The following is a 20,612-nucleotide window of genomic DNA, read 5'->3' as shown; positions in this document are numbered from 1 at the left end:
TTCAGTTCATATTTGTAATCTATATCTAATAACCCCATCATTAAACTTGTGTTCTTTCCTGCTTTGGTATTTCCTTCCTTCCTTCCTTCCTCTGCTGTGAAATTAAAGTGTACCAAAAAAGTGTATCAAGGCCTCATTTGATACTTGAGTAAGGTTTCTTCTTTTGCTCTGATTTATCTTCACTGCAGATTTAAATGTAACTGTTTAAATTAAACTGTGAATATGTTGTTGAACTTTGTTTGTCTGATTTCCTAATGACGAGTTTTCTCTTTTTAAAACTCACCACTTTTCTTTTGCGTGCATGCAGAAGGAGAGACAGAGTGAACTGAAGGAAGTTGTGGAACAAATGAAGCAAGAGAAGCTAAAACTTCGTGATTCGTACCAACAGCAAGTAGAAACATTAGTCCATGAGAAAGTCCAAGAATTCCAGTCACAGCTAGATGCTGCTGAGACAGCTTTGGAGCAACGAGAGAAAACACTTGCTGAAATGACGTCACAGCAAATCAAACTTCTCACAGAAAAGTGAGTTAAATTTTGATTGCTTTTTCTTAGCCATTGTATTCTCTGGAAGGCAAGTTTCAAAGACTTGTGGCAGTGTCTATAATATTTGTGGAAGGCACTGTCTTAGAGTACACTAATTTTTGGTATCATTCTTTCTCTTCATTTTGACTTGCTTTGAAAATTAAATGCCTGCCTCTTGTAGGGCAGTATTTCAATATACTTAGAGCTGGAAAGTGTACAGTCTAGTCACTGAAATGTTATTATGTATTTAACAACTTTTACACCTCCCTTTTGCTTTGTGTGTAACAATAAACCTGACACAGCAGTACCATAAGGAATATTGAGTAGCACTGGGTAATGGCCAACTGCAGTGTGACTTGATGTTTCATTCTGTGAATTCTGGCATGTGCTCTATAATATTTAGGTCTTGTAGACATGTAAATTTTTCAAGGTACTGCACAATTTCTAGATGCACTGTCCTCCTTAAAGATGATATTTCCACCTGGAAAAAGTGCAACATTCCTCACTGCATTTGCTCCACATGAAAATTGTTATAATAAGAACCATTTGTGTGTGTCACTCTGTACAACAGAGACCAATGTTCTTTTAATACAGTTGCGCTGTCACACAATTCTTGCCTGCAGCTTGCAATGTGTTGACTATACATAATGAATCAGCAACCTAACATGAATGCTTACAAAATGTACTTGGAGTTGACGGACATTACGATGAAATTTTTACATTTTTGAATTTTTATCCCAATATAAAATTTTCAACTTTCTTAATAAATGTGTATATGGGAAGCCACTTTAGAAAACAATATAGTATTGTTGTAGAAGTTCTAAGAATTCTGTTTCTATGGTGACCAATATAGATACCAGAAAGGTAATAGACTTCCATATTTTGACAAAACATTGAAATAAAAAAAAGTCAGCGAACCAAGCAGAACATATCTATGAAAGGAACTGTTAGGAAACATGTGGTGGAACGGATATTGGAGTTTTCACTTGATCCATGAATGAAAAAAGGATTTTGTTATTCTAAGTTCTTAGTTAATGGGGTTTCAAAATCATACAATAGTGTACTACCAGATGGTAGAACTCAGCATTAGAACTGCTCTGTCTGGCTTACCATCACCCATGGATAAATAGTTCAGTCAGCTGGTCAGCCCATACTATGCGTTGCGTGCACTCCCCATGGCAGTTGTCACACTAGTCTGCTGCAGTATACATGCCAGCTCATCTGCCTCCAGTTTCCACTGGTGGGGATACTAAATCCTTCCTCCCTGAAAAGGCCACGTAGGCTGAAAATGACCAGGCATGGACCGTGACATCTGATGCAGAACTAAAGAGAGCACCATAGGCCAGAGCAGCGGACCAACCACCAAAGAAGGCAACACTGATGCTGCTGGCTGTGTTGGAGGGGTGGAGCAGTGTGGAGGCTGAGGCAACACTGATTTGCATGATGGGCTAGATGCTGATGACCTACGTCCACCACAAACAAATGCCAACCTTCATGGCCCACTATGACACCTGGTAGCCAACCATGCTGCTGTCTGAAAGACTGGACCCTAACAGCAGTACTGGAAAGAAAGTGTGGTAGGCCAAGGTGGTACAAGTAATGTGACCCAATGTACAATGAACTGAGGAGACCCAACGGCTAATGCCAGACTGCACCCACTGACTGGCATCACCCGATACATAACCAGAAAACTTGACTAGCCATTGACAAGGGAAGAGGCAGACACTGACGCCTTCATTTGGGACTTAAGTATGCACAAAATGCTCCACCTTCATGTTAGGAGCCAGGTAAGATAGGGCAGTAGTCAGAAGACAGATAGTGTTGTGAACACAACAGTAATGGAAAAGATGACAGCAATGTGCAAATAGTGTCTGTCGACAATGTGAAGAACAGCTTGACAATGTACGGGAAGTTTAACAAGACATTAACAAGCACATGCTGCCCAAAAACGGAGCCACGCACTATCTCAAGGGCGCTCCAGGAATGGCCAAGAGGTAAACTTTTGCAACGGTGTAGCCTGGTTCTGTGCTCATGCCCTGCAAGTGAAGAACACCAGATATTCAATGTGGCAATCAATCACTGGCCTGTGGACTAATGTCATACAAGTCATACCTCTCTGTGACACGTGCAGCAGCTGGAGTTTGTGAGGATGCAATGTAGGGGACTGCTGCCCAACAGCTTTGCTCCTCCATGGCAAGCAAGAGGACCCCTTGGAGAAAGTTGAATCGATCTCAGAGGAGAAAAAACACTCAATCTGCACCCAAAGAGAGACGTTCCGGCAATCTCACCAAGACAGCCGTAACCATTTTTCTGGAAAAATGAGTCAGCAGCAATGGTGGTTGCAACCTCTTATGCTGTCAATAGAATATCCAGCAAGGTTTGCTGCAAGGTATCATTCAATGTGAACACTAGAGCCTTGTGCTGATTGAACGATTGGGCTCCACAGGTGGTAGTGCATCAGCATTTTCATGCTGACTGGAGGAGTGGTAAAAATGTCATAGCAATAATTACTAACAAAGAGGGCCCACCTGTGCAGTCAGTGATCAGTCCTGTCTGATGGAAGAGCAAAGTAAGTTAACCAGCGCTTGTGGTTGATAATGAGGAGAAAACTTACTCCGTACTAGAAAACTTGAAACTTTTAATTCTGGTGTCTCCTTCTCCACCTATGAATAATTAATCTGACCTGCAGGTAATGTCTTTGATGCAGAAGTGACTGGCTGTTTGGTGCCATCCATGTTCCAGTGGGACAGAATGTTGCCAGTGCCATACTGGGACATGTTGCTGGTCAGGGTTAAAGGTTTACCCATTGTAAAAGAAGCCAAATAGAGAGCAGAGCAAAAAACGCCGCTGAGGGACTGAAAAGTCCATTGACAGTGGACAAAGTTAAAGCCCATTTGCCAAAGCCAATTAAGGGGATGGTAGATGTGCATGGCCAAGGGAATGAACTTGGCATAATATGAAATCGTGCCCAAAAAAGACGGGAGCTCCTTCAGGTTCTTGGGTGCTCTCAAGAGCTGCAATTTGTTCATCCATAGGGATGAAGCCCTCTTTGCTAAGCCTGTCCCAAAAATGCAATGTTGAGGAGCAAAAGCTGCACTTTTCCGGCTTGCAATGGAGGCCATTCCCCAGAAGACACTGTAAAAACATCTGTAGGTTTCATAAATGCACCTCTTGTGTAGAACCCATAACACAGATATCACTGATGTAGTTTACACAACAGGGAATTTCCTGAGTCAACAGCTACAAATATTGTGATAAGTTCAGGTGCAGATGCACTTTCAAAAGACAAGTGATTAAATGGGTAATGCCGAAAAGGAGTGTTGAGTACTAAGAAAGTCTGAGAAACTGCATCCAACGGCAGCTGCAGGTATACATTGTACAAGTTGCGTGAAAAATACTGGTTTCCCTGACAGCTTTGCCAAAAATTCTTGCGCTTGTGGAATTGGATATGAGTCCTTGACACAATACCGAGCGAGGTGGCGCAGTGGTTAGCACACTGGACTCTCATTCGGGAGGACGACGGTTCAGTCCCGCGTCCGGCCATCCTGATTTAGGTTTTCCGTGACTTCCCTAAATCACTCCAGGCAAATGCCGGCATGGTTCCTTTGAAAGGGCACGGCCGACTTCCTTCACCTTCTTTGCCTAATCCAATGTGACCTATGACCTCGCTGTCTGGTCTCCTCCTCCAAACAACCCAACCCTCCTTGACACAATGTGCATTGACCATCTGTTTAAACTCACCTCAAAGGTTCATGGTGCTGTCAGGCTTCTGAATCACCACCAAATGGATGGCCCACTGACTTGATTAAACAGGAGAAATGATGCTCTGATCCTGCCAACACTGCAACTTGGCCTTTACCTTGTTGGGCATGGAGGAGGGAATGGGGTGGAGGCAACAAAATTTAAGCACCACCGACAGCTTAAGAGAAACACATGGTTTAACAGTGTCCCAAATTCAGCAGTTCTTTGTATTCACTGCACCCTGTAGTGTAGAATGTGCCCCGTCACTCCATAGAATATTGTCCAGCCATTTAGATCAGTGGTAGAAACTGAAAAGCGAATTCTGAATCTTGTTGCAGATCTTGAGGTTTCAGTTGCTGCAGTATCTTCATCTTGTTCAGGGTCCATTGTAAAATGGATCTCAAAACTTCCCATTCTGTTGATCGTGGGATGGTCAGTTCTCGTGACACTGCATGAGCAGTTGCACTACTGCATGGTCAGTTACAGCAACAGCAATCTCACCAAGAACTTACATTCTCTTCCAAGTGCCACACTAGGCACATCTGTGTTTTGAATGTCATCTTCTTTCTTCTGTAAACCATTCAGTGACATTGGGCCCCTCCTCAGACCTCTCAGTGCTGCACTGTGATTGCTGCCATTCACATGAAATGAAACAGTTTTACTAAAAGCGCATAGTCTCTCTTCTCAACAGCCATACTGTTCACTCATGCTATGGCTTGCCAAATCACAGTATGGATGTCATACTGTCATACAACCAGTGTACAGCATCAGGTTTGCTCCTGGTGACCACAACTCGAACAATTATTATTATTATTTTTTTTTCCAACGGTAATCAGTTCTGCATTAACTCGTTACCATATCTACCAAGATTTGCTGCCATACAATAATTACATCTCACGTTGGACCTCCGTGAGTAGCAGCACTTTAATTACAACTGCCTGATACAAGGTCTTCACATTTTACATTCATGGAAAAGGCCCAAAAATAGTTATGGCGAAATAAATCATCCATTCAGAAAATATGACTGACTACAGATTTTGCTTCAGTGATATTTACGATAACAAAGTGTTCTTCAACCACCATATATAAAATTGTTTCAAGGCAAGTCTGACTACAGGACATATATTTATGCCTGTGTATCCTGCGTGAAATCTCTACAAGCAATCTTATTACATTGTGTTTGTGTGTGCTTACAGAAGATTTTGAAGTTTCTTCCTGTGTATCATATACTCTATGTGATCAAAAGTATCCGGACATCCCCAAAAACATATGTTTTTCATATTAGGTGCATTGTGGTGTCACCTACTGCCAGGTACTCCATATCAGCGACCTCAGTAGTCATTAGAAATCATGAGAGAGCAGAATGGGGTGCTCCACGGAACTCACAGATTTCAAATGTGGTCACGTGATTGGACGTCACTAGTGTCATACATCTGTACGTGAGATTTCCACGCTCCTAAGCATCTCTAGGTTCACTGTTTCCGATGTGATAGTGAAGTGGAAATATGAAGGGACATGTACAGCACAAAAGCATACAGGCCAACCTCATCTTTTGACTGACAGAGACCGCCGACAGTTGAAGAGGGTCATAATGTGTAATAGGCAGACATCTATCCAGACCATCACACAGGAATTGAAAACTGCATCAGTATCCACTGCAATTACTAAGACAGTTAGATGGGAGGTGAGAAAACTTGGATTTCATGGTCGAGCGGCTGCTCATAAGCCACGCGTCACACCGGTAAATACCAAATGAAATCTCGCTTGGTGTAAGGAGCATAAACATTGGATGATTGAACAGTGGAAAAATGTTGTGTGGAGTGATGAATCACAGTGCATAATGTACAATGTGGCAATATAATAGCAGGGTTTAGGTATGACAAATGCCTGGTGAACGTCATCTGTCAGCGTGTGTATTGCCAACAGTAAAATTCGGAGGTGGTGGTGTTATGGTGTGGTTGTGTTTTTCATGGAGGGGGCTTGCACACCTTGTTTAGCGTGGCACTATCACAGCACAGGCCTACATTGATGTTTAAGCACCTTCTTGCTTCCAACTGTTGAAGAGTAATTCGGGGATAGTGATTGCATCGTTCAGCACGATCTAGCACCTGGTCATAATGCATGGCCTGTGGTGGAGTGGTTACATGACAATAACATCCCTGTAATGGACCAGCCTGCACAGAGCCCTGACATACTTACTTGTCACTTCTTCTTCCGTGTGTTTTTGCTTTTAGGAAGCTTTATTTGTCGAGTGCTATTAATAGTGTTTCACAGATTTTGTGTTTGTTTTGAATACAGTCAGAGAGAGTCCCTTTAGTCAACCATAGTGCCAGTAGTGCTAGTGTTTGTTTTCAATACAGTCCAGAGACAGGTAGTGCTATTTTCTTTGTTTTCTACAAGAAGTGGCTAGCAATTACAGTTTAGTCAATAGTCAGCCGCCTTTAGTGAATTAGCAGTCTAGTTAAAAGTTGATTAACTCTCTTCAGTAAATTGATTCCTTAGGATGGATAGGATGTGTGACTGCTGTGTACGGACGCAGGAGGAGCTGGCCACTGTTCGCGAACAGCTGAACGTGTTGATGGCCGCGGTCAGCCGTCTTCAGGCTGCTGCCTCGGAGTGTAGCGGCAGTGGGGAGTCTTGTGCGTCGCAAGGTACACCCCAGGTGTTACATGCTTCACCCACTGTCCCTGCTGTCTAGACATCTTCGCGGGTACCGGGCACGGTTGGACCACCCTCTCCCCAAGGGGAGTGGCGGGTTCAGCGGCGTTCGCGGCGCACTAGGCGGAGGGTAAATGTGGAGGCTGGCCATGTGGCATCGCCCGCTCTGCCTGTGAGTGGACATGTGGCTGCTCCTTCAGCAAGGTCCGAGCAGGCACACGGGGGGAGGGGTTTATTAGTTATTGGATCAAAACAAAATGTCCAGATACTCTGTGACCAAAGTGGTACTGAAACAGAGGATGACAGACTAAAGACCAAAATGCTAAATGTCTTTTTTCAAAGCTGTTTCACAGAGGAAGACTGCACTGTAGTTCCTTCTCTAGATTGTCGCACAGATGACAAAATGGTAGATATCGAAATAGACGACAGAGGGATAGAGAAACAATTAAAATCACTCAAAAGAGGAAAGGCCGCTGGACCTGATGGGATACCAGTTCAATTTTACACAGAGTACGCGAAGGAACTTGCCCCCCTTCTTGCAGCGGTGTACCGTAGGTCTCTAGAAGAGTGTAGCATTCCAAAGGACTGGAAAAGGGCACAGGTCATCCCTGTTTTCAAGAAGGGACGTCAAACAGATGTGCAGAACTATAGACCTATATCTCTAATGTCGATCAGTTGTAGAATTTTGGAACACATATTATGTTCGAGTATAATGACTTTCCTGGAGACTAGAAACCTACTGTGTAGGAATCAGCATGGGTTTCAAAAAAGACGGTCGTGTGAAACCCAGCTTGCGCTATTCGTCCAAGAGACTCAGAGGGCCATAGACACGGGTTCACAGGTAGATGCCGTGTTTCTTGACTTCCGCAAGGCGTTCGATACAGTTCCCCACAGTCGTTTAATGAACAAAGTAAGATCATATGGACTATCAGACCAATTGTGTGATTGGATTGAGGAGTTCCTAGATAACAGAACGCAGCATGTCATTCTCAATGGAGAGAAGTCTTCCGAAGTAAGAGTGATTTCAGGTGTGCCACAAGGAAGTGTCATGGGACCGTTGCTCTTCACAATATACATAAATGACCTTGTGGATGACATCGGAAATTCACTGAGGCTTTTTGCAGATGATGCTGTGTTGTATCGAGAGGTTGTTTAGCTACAAAATAGCAGGTCAGCAACTTGAAGCAGTTAATTCCATAAATTATCTGGGAGTACGCATTAGGAGTGATTTAAAATGGAATGATCATATAAAGTTGATCGTCGGTAAAGCAGATGCCAGACTGAGATTCATTGGAAGAATCCTAAGGAAATGCAATCCGAAAACAAAGGAAGTAGGTTACAGTACGCTTGTTCGCCCACTGCTTGAATACTGCTCAGCAGTGTGGTATCCGTACCAGATAGGGTTGATAGAAGAGATAGAGAAGATCCAACAGAGAGCAGCGCGCTTCGTTACAGGATCATTTAGTAATCGCGAAAGCGTTACGGAGATGATAGATAAACTCCAGTGGAAGACTCTGCAGGAGAGACGCTCAGTAGCTCGGTACGGGCTTTTGTTAAAGTTTCAAGAACATACCTTCACCGAAGAGTCCAGCAGTATATTGCTCCCTCCTACGTATATCTCACAAAGAGACCATGAGGATAAAATCAGAGAGATTAGAGCCCACACAGACAATCCTTCTTTCCACGAACAATACGAGACTGGAATAGAAGGGAGAACCGATAGAGGTACTCAGGGTACCCTCTGCCACACATCGTCAGGTGGCTTGTGGAGTATGGATGTAGATGTAGATGTAGATGTAGATGAATCCTATTGAACACCTTTGGGATATTTTGGAATGCTAACTTCATGCCAGGCCTCATCTACCTACATTGATACCTCTCCTCAGTGCAGCACTCCGTGAAGAATGGGCTGCCATTCCCCAAGAAACCTTCCAACACCTGATTGAATGTATGCCTGTGAGAGTGAAAGCTGTAATCAAGGTTAAGGCTGGGCCAACACCATACTGAATTCCATCATTACTGATGGAGGGCGCCACAAACTTGTAAGTAATTTTCAGCCAGGTGTCCGGGTACTTTTGATCACATAGTGTATCTATTGTGTGTCACATTCCAAACATTTTTTTCTTATACACCTCTAACCAGAAACTTTTGGTACTACGAAGTTCTTTGGTCTAAATATGTAATCTTTGTCATGTTTGAGTGGAACCCAGGTGATGATGAGGTATTTGTTTTTCTGTTGTCTGTCAAATGTAGTTATCATTGTTTTCTTGTTTAATTTCTTCTCTTTAAGCATCTGTTGGAATGTGTTAGCAACATTCACTTTCTTCCACATACTCATCACAGCTATCATTCAAAACATTCCATTTCCTCTCATGTTAATAAAAATAGCATCTCAGTAACTCAGTCCTCATCACATTGAAACTGACCATTTATATCAATGAACAAACCCCTTACTCTTGGTGGTATCAGTACAAGTAAACCTTCTGACTATTGCATCAAAGAATTTCCAGGTAATTTATTAAATGTTTGCCATAACCCCTATCAAACTATTTGCTCATACTAAACCATCCTAATATTTACAAATATTTAAATTAGAAGTAATCGAGAGATAGAACTAGTTCAACCATTTGAAGGAGAACAGCTACCTCTCCTTTGGTTTTATTGAAATATGTAAGCAGTCATTTTCTCTTATCTTAAGGGTTTCTCTTATGGGGATTTCATGCATAAGTCTATTAGATGAAGCAGGGGGGATCAGGGTGGTTGCGGAGGGAGGCAGAGGGGAGGGGGTGATGGATGTGTGTGGGATACACTGGAGATCTCTATACACTAAGGCATCGTCCTGATTGACTGACTCATCGTCGCCCAGTCCAAACTGCTAAGGATAGAAACTTGAAATTTGGAAAATGTGTGGATCTTATACTGTAGGCATCGTTTAAGAAGGGATTTTTTCAAATTCCGACCCTAAGGGGGTGAAACAGGGGATGATGAATGTTTTGAAAAAGTGTTGCTATTAAGGCAATTTTGAAGTGAGACCTACTAAAATTGGTATTTGGTTTCTTGGTCAGAAATAAAGAAATACATGCTTCAGCATTTTTGGAAATGCAACACTACGAGGGTGAAATAGTGGTTGAAAGCATCTTTTGAAAATATATCATTATTAAAGAACTATTGAATTATTTTTAAAGCTACATCTATGAATGTTGGTATTTAATTTTCTAGTTGCAAATAAAAAAAATACATGTTTCAGTGTTCCTGAAAATTCGACCATCAAGGGAGTCCAATAGTGGATGAATTTTTTAAGAAATTTTGAAGCAAAATTTATGAAAAGTTGTGTTTTACTTCTCTGTTAGATAAAAAGAAATGTTTGATGGGGGATTATCTCCAAAGAAATGCAAAAGGCCCTTTGGACTCCAGCTACCAGAATCAGTTTTTGCTCAGAAGTACATTTGGAAAACACCATACTTATATGGCCTTAAATAGTGTGAAACACTTAGAAGGTGTTACAATTTGTGAGCAACATAAAAATTCAATTAAATAAAAGCCAAAAAAATCCCTGCAGGCCGTACAGCCCATGCGAGTGAGCATCAGGCACTAAGCTACTATTCATATAAATCAAAATTAAATTCTTCTTCATACATTACTAAAAATTTGTTTAAAAATAATATAAAAACTAAGAAAAAAAATTTTTATACTAAATGTACGTTAGTTCATGGAAATGTTTTAACGAATGTTCCTCTTTATTTTTTAAGTGCTTGTTGTATAAGAGGCAAATTGACCTCCTTCGTTTTATTTAATCTTCAACAACATCATAACTGTCATGATGTCAGAACATTGTTAGAAATCATTTGCTTTCTAATTATGGTCTTTAGTTGACGCATGTTGTTTGACATCAAAAGTAATGGCTGCGTGAGTAGATTGTCAACTATGTCAGAACCTTAGAACACTAATAAGAAAAAGAAGTTAAAAGTGATTACTCGTTAAGCCCAATCGATGGAAGGAAAGAGAGCTGAAAACAAGGACTCTCTCTTGGAGAAAGATCCCCAAGATTTGCCGTAGAGACAGCGGAGGTCCCAAACCAAATATTAAATGTTATTCTCCATATTGCTGTGACAGATAAAAAGTAAAATGTGGTCAACAGCCTGTGCTTGTTTGCTAAATTGGTCAATAACTCAGATGGCAAACATACACCACAACATAAGCAGTTAAAAGAAGGACAGACGGTCAGGAAATGGCAAACCATCGAAGGTTGACTAAAATGAGCACAAAGTGGTGGCGGATTACCACTCAACATATGATGGTGGCTTGAAAGACTGTGCCCAATATGCAACATAGCTACAATGATTTCCTTGTGACGAGAGGGCTGAGAGGAGGTAGCCCAAGCTGTTGCGAGGGATTTAATTTCCTGGAGATTGTTCTCATGAAGAGAAGACCAATGGTGATGACAAAGTGACACCACCTGACATACAGTGTTTGACCGAGGGTATGTTGTCCCACCATTAGTCATTTTCCTCTCTGTTCCACTCGCAAATGCTTCAATATTGAAAAGGCCTATTCTCAGTTCCTTACCTAGTTTTAAGCACTACTTAAAGGTACATGTGTTCATGGGATAAGGAGGGATCCAGTTCTTAAATTAACAGGAGAGATTATTTAGGAATCAATGACAAAGTGCTAGAAGATGACAGATGATAATATAGCTAATGCAGGGGAGTTGTGTCACAGTTCCTAACAAACATTTTAAAGCATGGACTGTGGCGATACTTAAGAATTCATATTAATTGGGAACCACACCACTGCAGACACAGAATTAGAGAGTTGTACCAACATATTTAATTTTCATACCGATGTGCAGGCATCAGCCTGAAGCATTGATTTGTTAGTGAACACTGTTGTCAGGTTTGAGTTGTTGATGCTGGTCTTTAAACTTAATTATGAATGGGACAGTCATAAAGTGTAATGCCATTTAGTAGGAAGTGGCTACATCACCACTTGATTGACTGAAAATTTGAGAGTTACTCATGTGGATTGTTATTTGAAACTGATGTTGAACTCTGTCCCTGTACTCCCTCCCTCTCCCTTTCCCTCTCCCTCCCTCTCTCTCTCTCTCTCTCTCTCTCTCTCTCTCTCTCTCTCTCTCTCTCTCTCTCTCTCTCACACACACACACACACACACACACACCAATTCCATAGGGACTGTAGTATAATAACTTATATTTCCGAGAATTATCTCCCATGCTCCACTGAGATAATTCTTCAGAGTACAGTGATGCATTGCTGCCAGTGTACTAACCTGGGTTGGCAGATTTTGTTGTTTGGGATTGCTTTCTTTAAGATGAGTGGTCTCCCAATGTTGCTTCTCCCACACGTTGCTTCTCCCACACTTGATTTAGCTTTTCTTCCGTTTTGATTTATTCCTGAAGTTTCCTCGTTTATATGTTGCCTGATTCACCTTACTGAAACCACTTTTGCCCTTGAGAGACCATGATTTTCTGAATCAGGTTCTTAATGGCTCTTAGAAATATTTTTTAGGTAAATCTACAACATATTTCCTTCCAGAGAGCTTGGGCTGTAAATATTCCCATAGCATCTAGAAATTATTTGAAGTAAATGTGACTGAGACTGCTTCTGCTAGTGTCACAGCAGTTGTGAGATTAGAAAGTAATTTTCATTGGCAGCATGAAAAAGTTGAACCTGACAATGTTCTGAAGGGACACACTTATCATATAAATAAAGGGTGTAAAATTAGTTACAATTACTTCAGCTATTGTGTTTGGATGTGTTCAGATATGAGAAATGGAAAGTCCTTAGATTTGTATTTAAAGGGAGAAGCGAAGTAAAATCATTGTTTTGAATAGTATGTGTCATCAATTGTAGTGAGAAAATGGCTACATAATCAAGTAAGTTGCACTAGAGGAAAAGTGCTCCTATCAGAGCGCAAAAAAGCTGACTATGCTCCTGTTTAAAAGACACTGGCTGAAAAGTGGGGTACCAGCTGCCTCGTTTTATCTTCTTCAATACCTTCAAAAATTGGCCAAATTTTCTGGAAGGTGAACATATTTGCAATCTTTTTAACATGCAACTCATGTCTCACTCCCACAAGCTTCCCTAACTGCAATTTGCTCACACCCAACTAGTCCATCGCTGTAAGTCGCTCATACACATCCACTCCTACTCGACCATTCTAACTCACCTCATTATTTCTGTGTATATGTGTGTCTCTGTCTCCTGTCTGTCAGACACAGTCTCCCCCATTCTGTTCACTATTACTGTCTTCTTTCACTGTCACTGTCTCCCTGTTGCTATCTCGTACTGCTACTGTCTCATTTCTTTCTTCCTACAGCTTCTGTCTCTTCTCACTATCACTTCCTCTCTTTACCTTGTTTTCATTGTCATAGACTCTGTCTCTGATTATCACTGGCTCGTACCCATATCCACTTCCTTATTCTCTTTATTTCTCTCCCACTGGCACTATTTCCTTCACTCTTTTTGTAGCAGTGTTCTGTCACTGTCAACTATGTTCCACTGCCACTGTGTTCCTCTCCTCCTCTCACACTGCCTTTTCTCCTTTGCTCTTTCTATACTGCAACAACTGCCTAGGTATCTTCCAGTATTTGTTAATTTTCCATCTCTCTCACACTGACACTGTCTCCTTCTCTCTGAGAATAAAAAAAACGTGAATATGTTCACATGCCAAAACACTTGATAAATTTTTAAAGATGCTAGGGAAGGAATGAGGCAGCTCATACTCCACTTTTCAGTCAGTCTTTTAAACAGGAGTATATTTGCCTTTTTTTATGCTCCAATATGAATATTTTTCTACTGATTCCCTTCTTTTCACTGCTACAGCATGCATGTCACCCACATGAAAAGAATTTATGGGTCAGCAAAATTCACATAATTTTCTTACATGAAGTTGAAATAATGCAAAACTAATTTTACACCTCAGACCATATTTTACCTGCACAAAAATTTTGCATGTGATATAGTGCTAGAATGTGGGGTTCCCAGAACCCTTATGATGATAACAGACACACATTACATCATATTTCTCCATGCTGTGTCACTTCATAAACTACATTTTTGCCTCATACTGGATTTTACTTGTGTATTTTACGTAATGTACAAGTAGGATAACTTTGAACTTCTGTATCTCAGAAATGGGTAAAAATATCAAGAAAACTTTCAAGGTTGTTTGTGATAGAGTTCTTAGGAAAGTGTCTTAAAAATTACAGCCATTTTGTGTGTATAGCCGTCTTGGAATCTGCGACTTGGTTTTGGTACCCAAAATCATGTTTTTTGGCGTGTTTCTCGAAAGCAGATAAAGATTTTTGAAAACTGGAAGATGGCACTTTTAGATAAATACGTAGAGAACATACTGTTAAAATTTGAGCAATTTGCTGCTGTTAGTGATTTAGATATCTGGTGCTGACAGAGAAAATATGGTGAAAAATGCTTTTCAGGTTCTCTGAAGAGCCACCCGTGAATTAAATGGTGCCTCCATAAGCCCCTTAAGGGGCACTATAGACCACATCTAATGTATAAAGGGACAACCGATTTGCTCCATTTGCCTAAGCTGGAGGAAGAGTGTAATACAGTATTCAAACTTTGACCCTGCCTGTACTGTAGGATAGTTAGAGTAAAAATCCCATTTCCATGCGTGGCATTTTGGAACATACTGGTAGTCCATGCATACTGATGCCCTTAATATGAAGGTAGTGTTCAGAAGAATTCCCATTTTTTAAGGAGTCTTAGAGTTGTACAATCTGATGTTCAAGAATGTAAAATCATTATCTTTCCTAATCTTATTATGAAAATTATTTTAACCTGACACAATAGCCCATTGTGGTCCGACGGGTGGATAATAATATAGAATATACGAGGGTGGGAACTTAAATAGTGACAACTATTTATTCACAACTGATACAAAACAGCTACATGTTTGCGCCTGTTACTGTCCTTCAAAGTAGTCACCAGCTTTGTGTAGAACCTGTTGCCAGCAATGTGGAAAGCGTAGCATACCATTAGCAGAGTCTGTTCTGTTGATGGTGCGAATGGAGCGGTCTACTGCCTGTCAAATTTCTCGAACAGTTCTGAAGCGGATGCCATGAAGTGGTTCCATCATCTTCAGAATCAAAGTCATAAGGACTGTATTACTGTTCGTTTTTGGAGCATTACCTGGGACCAGCTTTGCGAAACAAGCGGCGACACTTTCTGCGCAACCTACCCATCATTTTGCACAACAATGTGCTCTGTTCGGTTGATGGGACTGGCAAGTACTGTACCATCCACCATACTCCCCAGACTTACGTCCTTGTGATTGTGATTTGATTCCGAAGATGAAGGAACCACTTCGTTGCATTCGCTTCAGAACTGTTCCAGAGATTTTACAGGTAGTAGACCACTCCACTCACACAATCTACAGAACAGGCTCTGCTAACTACATACTACGCCTTCCACATGGCTGGCAATGGCTTCTACACAATGCTGGTGACTACGTTGGAGGGCAGTAACATGTGCAAACATGTAACTCTTTTGTATCGGTTGTGAATAAATAGTTGCCACTATTTAAGTTCCAACCCTCTTATAAATATTCATCGCTGTCTTTTACAAGAGCCTAAGAACTATTTTTGCGGTCAGCCAGAAACCGATGGAGAATGTACTGACAATAATTTCCAGTCAATAAGTCCACATTCTTTTTGTGCTCACTGAAAGAAAAAGTTTCTGCTCAGTATTTACGCAGCAGGACCAGGAAATATGACTGTAAATAAAGTTTTGAGTTCTAACTGATTAATGAATTCAGTAAAAGTTCGCAGGCGCGCACACACAGTAATATTCCTGATAATAATAATAATAATAATATACACAATAAACACCAGATATTACAGCAAGCATATTATTAAAGATCCCAATACCACAACAGATAAATGCAGACTTTGCAAACAACAAATAGAAACAGTAGATCACATCCAAGTGGATGTACAATACTAGCAAATACAGAATACACCAGAAGACATGACAATGTAGCAAAAATAATACATCAACAACTTTTGATACATGTTCAATTACCCGAAAGTTCCTAAATGCAATGTAACATATACCGTACAGTTGAAAGGAAGTCATGCTTGATCAAGGTCTGCGTCACTTTCCATTTTTAACCAGACATAACGTCTGAGAAAAATTCAAAAATAATAATAATAATAAGGCCCGGGAAAAGACCCCGTGGAGGCCCGGGAAAAGAATAGGCCTCCGGTATGTTCTGCCAGTCATAAAAGGCGACGAAAAGAACAAACCACTAATAGGGCTAACCCCCCTTTTAGTGTGATTAGTTGGTTCAGGACACAACTAAAGAATCCTCGGACAAGCGCCGTCATGGTCAGGGACGACGCTTGAACCCTATGCCCGCCCACAATGGTAACGATACTGCTAGCCAACTGGAAAATGATTTAAATCCAAGTAGAGGTGTTTTGCAGGACATGCTTCCTGCAACCACCCTAGAAGGAAAACAAAGGCAGAGGATGAGATGGTCAGATGAAGTTGATAGACACCTCATGTTCTGTTATTACCAAGCAACAAACCTAGGAACCAACACAACTGGATACAGATCACAAGTATACACAACATTTATTACCAGATACCCAGAATTAAAATTTTTAACAGAACTACGACTAGCTGATAAGATCCGTGTAATAATAAAAAATAACAGGATACCCCAGTCAGAATTAGTAAACATCAAACAACAAGTACAACAAATACTGGAACAAAATAATGTGCAATCAGAAGAGGAAGAAAATACAGTAATGGACTCAAACATCCCAGAGCAAACAAACAAAGAACAACACGCATCAATTAAAAAATCAGAGGAAAACGAAATCTTAAGACAGCCACCAGAACAAGCACAAATAGAACACGAAGTGATACACATGTTAGATATAGAAGAAAAATTTCAGCTGACATATATAGAATAAAAAGACACAAATAGACATTAGACCATTCTTGCATAGACCGCCAAATAAGCCACAAGTCGAAACAACAATAAAAACTATCAACACAATCAACACAATCATACACAACAAAATAAATGAAAACACAACTATGGAAGAGTTACAACTACTGGTTTATATAGGAGCACTCACTACACTAAATATACACACTAGGCAGAGATCAGAACCAACCAACACACAGAAGAAACCCACAAAACCAGCATGGCAACACAGGCTACAGATCAGAATAGAAAAACTGAGAAAGGACATCGGACAGCTAACACAATTTATAAGAAATGAAATGTCAGAAAAAAAAAAAACGAAAAAGGTTAGGTAAAATCTCACAACAAGAAGCAATAGAGCAATTAGATGAAAAGAAGCAGAAATTACAAGCATTGGCCAAACGACTTAGAAGATACAAAAAAAGTGAAAATAGAAGGAAACAAAACCAAACATTCAACACAAACCAAAAGAAATTTTACCAGACAATAGATAACACACACATTAAAATAGACAATCCACCAAACATAACAGACATGGAACACTTCTGGAGCAACATATGGTCAAACCCGGTACAACATAACAGGCATGCACGGTGGATACAAGCAGAAACAGACGCATACAAGATGATACCACAAATGCCTGAAGTGATAATTTTGCAACATGAAGTCACCCAAGCAATTAATTCTACTCACAATTGGAAAGCCCCTGGAAAAGATAAAATAGCAAATTTCTGGCTAAAGAAGTTCACCTCAACACATTCACATCTAACTAAATTATTTAACAGTTACATTGCAGACCCATACACATTCCCTGATACACTTACACATGGAATAAGTTATCTGAAACCTAAAGATCAAGCAGACACATCAAACCCAGCAAAATATTGCCCCATAACATGCCTACCAACAATATACAAAATATTAACTTCAGTCATTACACAGAAATTAATGACACATACAACACAGAACAAAATTGTAAATGAAGAACAAAAAGGCTGTTGCAAAGGAACACGAGGATGTAAAGAGCAACTGATAATAGATGCAGAGGTGACATATCAAGCTAAAACTAAACAAAGGTCGCTACACTACGCATACATTGATTACCAATAAGCTTTTGATAGTGTACCCCACTCTTGGTTACTACAAATATTGGAAATATGCAAAGTAGATCCTAAATTGATACAGTTCCTAAACATAGTAATGAAAAATTGGAAAACCACACTTAATATCCAAACAAAGTCAAATAATATCACATCACAGCCAATACAGATTAAGCGTGGAATATACCAAGGAGACTCATTAAGTCCTTTCTGGTTCTGCCTTGCTCTGAACCCACTATCCAACATGCTAAATAATACAAATTATGGATACAATGTTACTGTAACATACCCACACAAAATCACACATTTGCTATACATGGATGATCTAAAACTACTGGCAGCAACAAATCAACAACTCAACCAATTACTAAAGATAACAGAAGTATTCAGCAATGATATAAATATGGCTTTTGGAACAGACAAATATAAGAAAAATAGCATAGTCAAGGGAAAACACACTAAACAAGAAGATTACATACTGGATAACCACAGCGACTGCATAGAAGCGATGGAAAAAACTGATGCCTATAAATATCTAGGATACAGACAAAAAATAGGAATAGATAATACAAATATTAAAGAAGAACTAAAAGAAAAATATAGACAAAGACTAACAAAAATACTGAAAACAGAATTGACAGCAAGAAACAAGACAAAAGCTATAAATACTTATGCTATACCAATATTGACCTACTCATTTGGAGTAGTGAAATGGAGTAACACAGACCTAGAAGCACTCAATACACTTACACGATCACAATGCCACAAATATAGAGTACATCACATACATTCAGCAACAGAAAGATTCACATTAAGCAGAAAGGAAGGAGGAAGGGGATTTATTGATATAAAAAACCTACATTATGGACAGGTAGACAATTTAAGAAAATTCTTTCTAGAACGAGCAGAAACTAGCAAAATACACAAAGCAATCACTCATATAAATACATTGGCTACACCACTGCAATTTCATAACCACTTCTACAACCCTTTAGATCACATAACATCAACAGAAACGAAGAAAGTAAATTGGAAAAAGAAAACACTACATGGCAAGCACCCGTATCATCTAACACAGCCACACATCGATCAAGACGCATCCAACACATGGCTAAGAAAAGGCAATATATACAGTGAGACGGAAGGATTCATGATTGCAATACAGGATCAAACAATAAACACCAGATATTACAGCAAGCATATTATTAAAGATCCCAATACCACAACAGATAAATGCAGACTTTGCAAACAACAAATAGAAACAGTAGATCACATCACAAGCGGATGTACAATACTAGCAAATACAGAATACCCCAGAAGACATGACAATGTAGCAAAAATAATACATCAACAGCTTGCCTTACAACATAAACTTATAAAACAACATGTTCCCACATACAAGTATGCACCACAAAATGTACTGGAGAATGATGAATACAAATTATACTGGAACAGAACCATTATAACAGATAAAACAACACCACATAACAAACCTGACATCATACTCACCAATAAAAAGAAGAAATTAACACAACTAATCGAAATATCCATACCCAATACAACAAATATACAAAAGAAAACAGGAGAAAAAATTGAAAAATACATCCAACTGGCTGAGGAAGTCAAGGACATGTGGCATCAGGATAAAGTTGACATTATACCAATTATACTATCAACTACAGGAGTCATACCACACAATATCCACCAGTACATCAATGCTATACAGCTACATCCAAACTTATATATACAACTACAGAAATCTGTAATTATTGATACATGTTCAATTACCCGAAAGTTCCTAAATGCAATGTAACACATACCATACAGTTAAAAGGAAGTGACACTTGATCAAGGTCCGCGTCACTCTCCATTTTTAACCAGACTTAACGTCTGAGAAAGTAAAGAAATAATAATAATGTCCCTATCATAAACAGCACTTTGAGCAGTTTAGAGGTGACCTTTGTGGTAAATTCCAATTAAAATGGTCTTTCCCCTGACTTTTAATCATCAAAGTTAATAACTCGCCACAAAAGTGGAAAATCATCTCACCATGTATCGTGCAGTTTTGTCAACATTAGGGGCAGCACACGAACAGTTACTTCCATGAAATCTAAGCAGTCCAGGATGGTATACAGTCCTCCTGAGTGCACTTCTTACTTTTACCAAAAACATACATTTGGTAGCTGCCTGGTTGTGGTGTCATCTGAGACACAAAGTGTGCCTGCATTTGACTGACGTGGACTGGTTGATAGCTCGTTGCAAAGTGTGTCTTCACTGCCCCTCTGGCTGTGTTAATATCTGAGTGCAACAGACAGCTGAACGTAACATCTGCTGTCTATCGCTCTCTGTCCAGGTAGTGTCGTCTAAATTGCCACTTTCTTGGACATGTGTTATTTAATAACTCTGTTGTATATCAATTTACAATCTTCATAATTTTTATATAATTAAAGTTAAGTTGGCTCAGTTACTGGAAAAGTTTCATTGCGATTGAATTTAAACTTTGGCAGCTAGAATTTTTATAATAGAACTGACACTAGAACATGACCTCCAAACTACTTCTTTAAGAGTCCTTGTATTGATTATTATTTACATTAAAGTCTTGAAACTGGGTA

General features: G+C 39.9%; 1 protein-coding gene across 2 annotated transcripts in view; it reads left to right on the top strand.

Moving 5' to 3' along the window:
• The window catches only part of LOC126252813 (uncharacterized), a 253,837-nt gene that overhangs the window by 157,362 nt on the left and 75,863 nt on the right, over positions 1-20,612 (top strand). For both annotated transcript variants that reach the window (XM_049953758.1, XM_049953765.1), the window contains exon 9: positions 308-522. In XM_049953758.1, the coding sequence (XP_049809715.1) occupies positions 308-522 (215 nt within the window). The remainder of the gene's footprint in view (positions 1-307; positions 523-20,612) is intronic.

The sequence above is a fragment of the Schistocerca nitens genome, chromosome 1 (genome assembly GCF_023898315.1).
Source record: "Schistocerca nitens isolate TAMUIC-IGC-003100 chromosome 1, iqSchNite1.1, whole genome shotgun sequence".
Taxonomy (NCBI): Eukaryota; Metazoa; Arthropoda; class Insecta; order Orthoptera; family Acrididae; genus Schistocerca; species Schistocerca nitens.
Note: the sequence above shows the minus strand (reverse complement) of the source record. Positions and strands in the feature narration are given on the sequence as shown.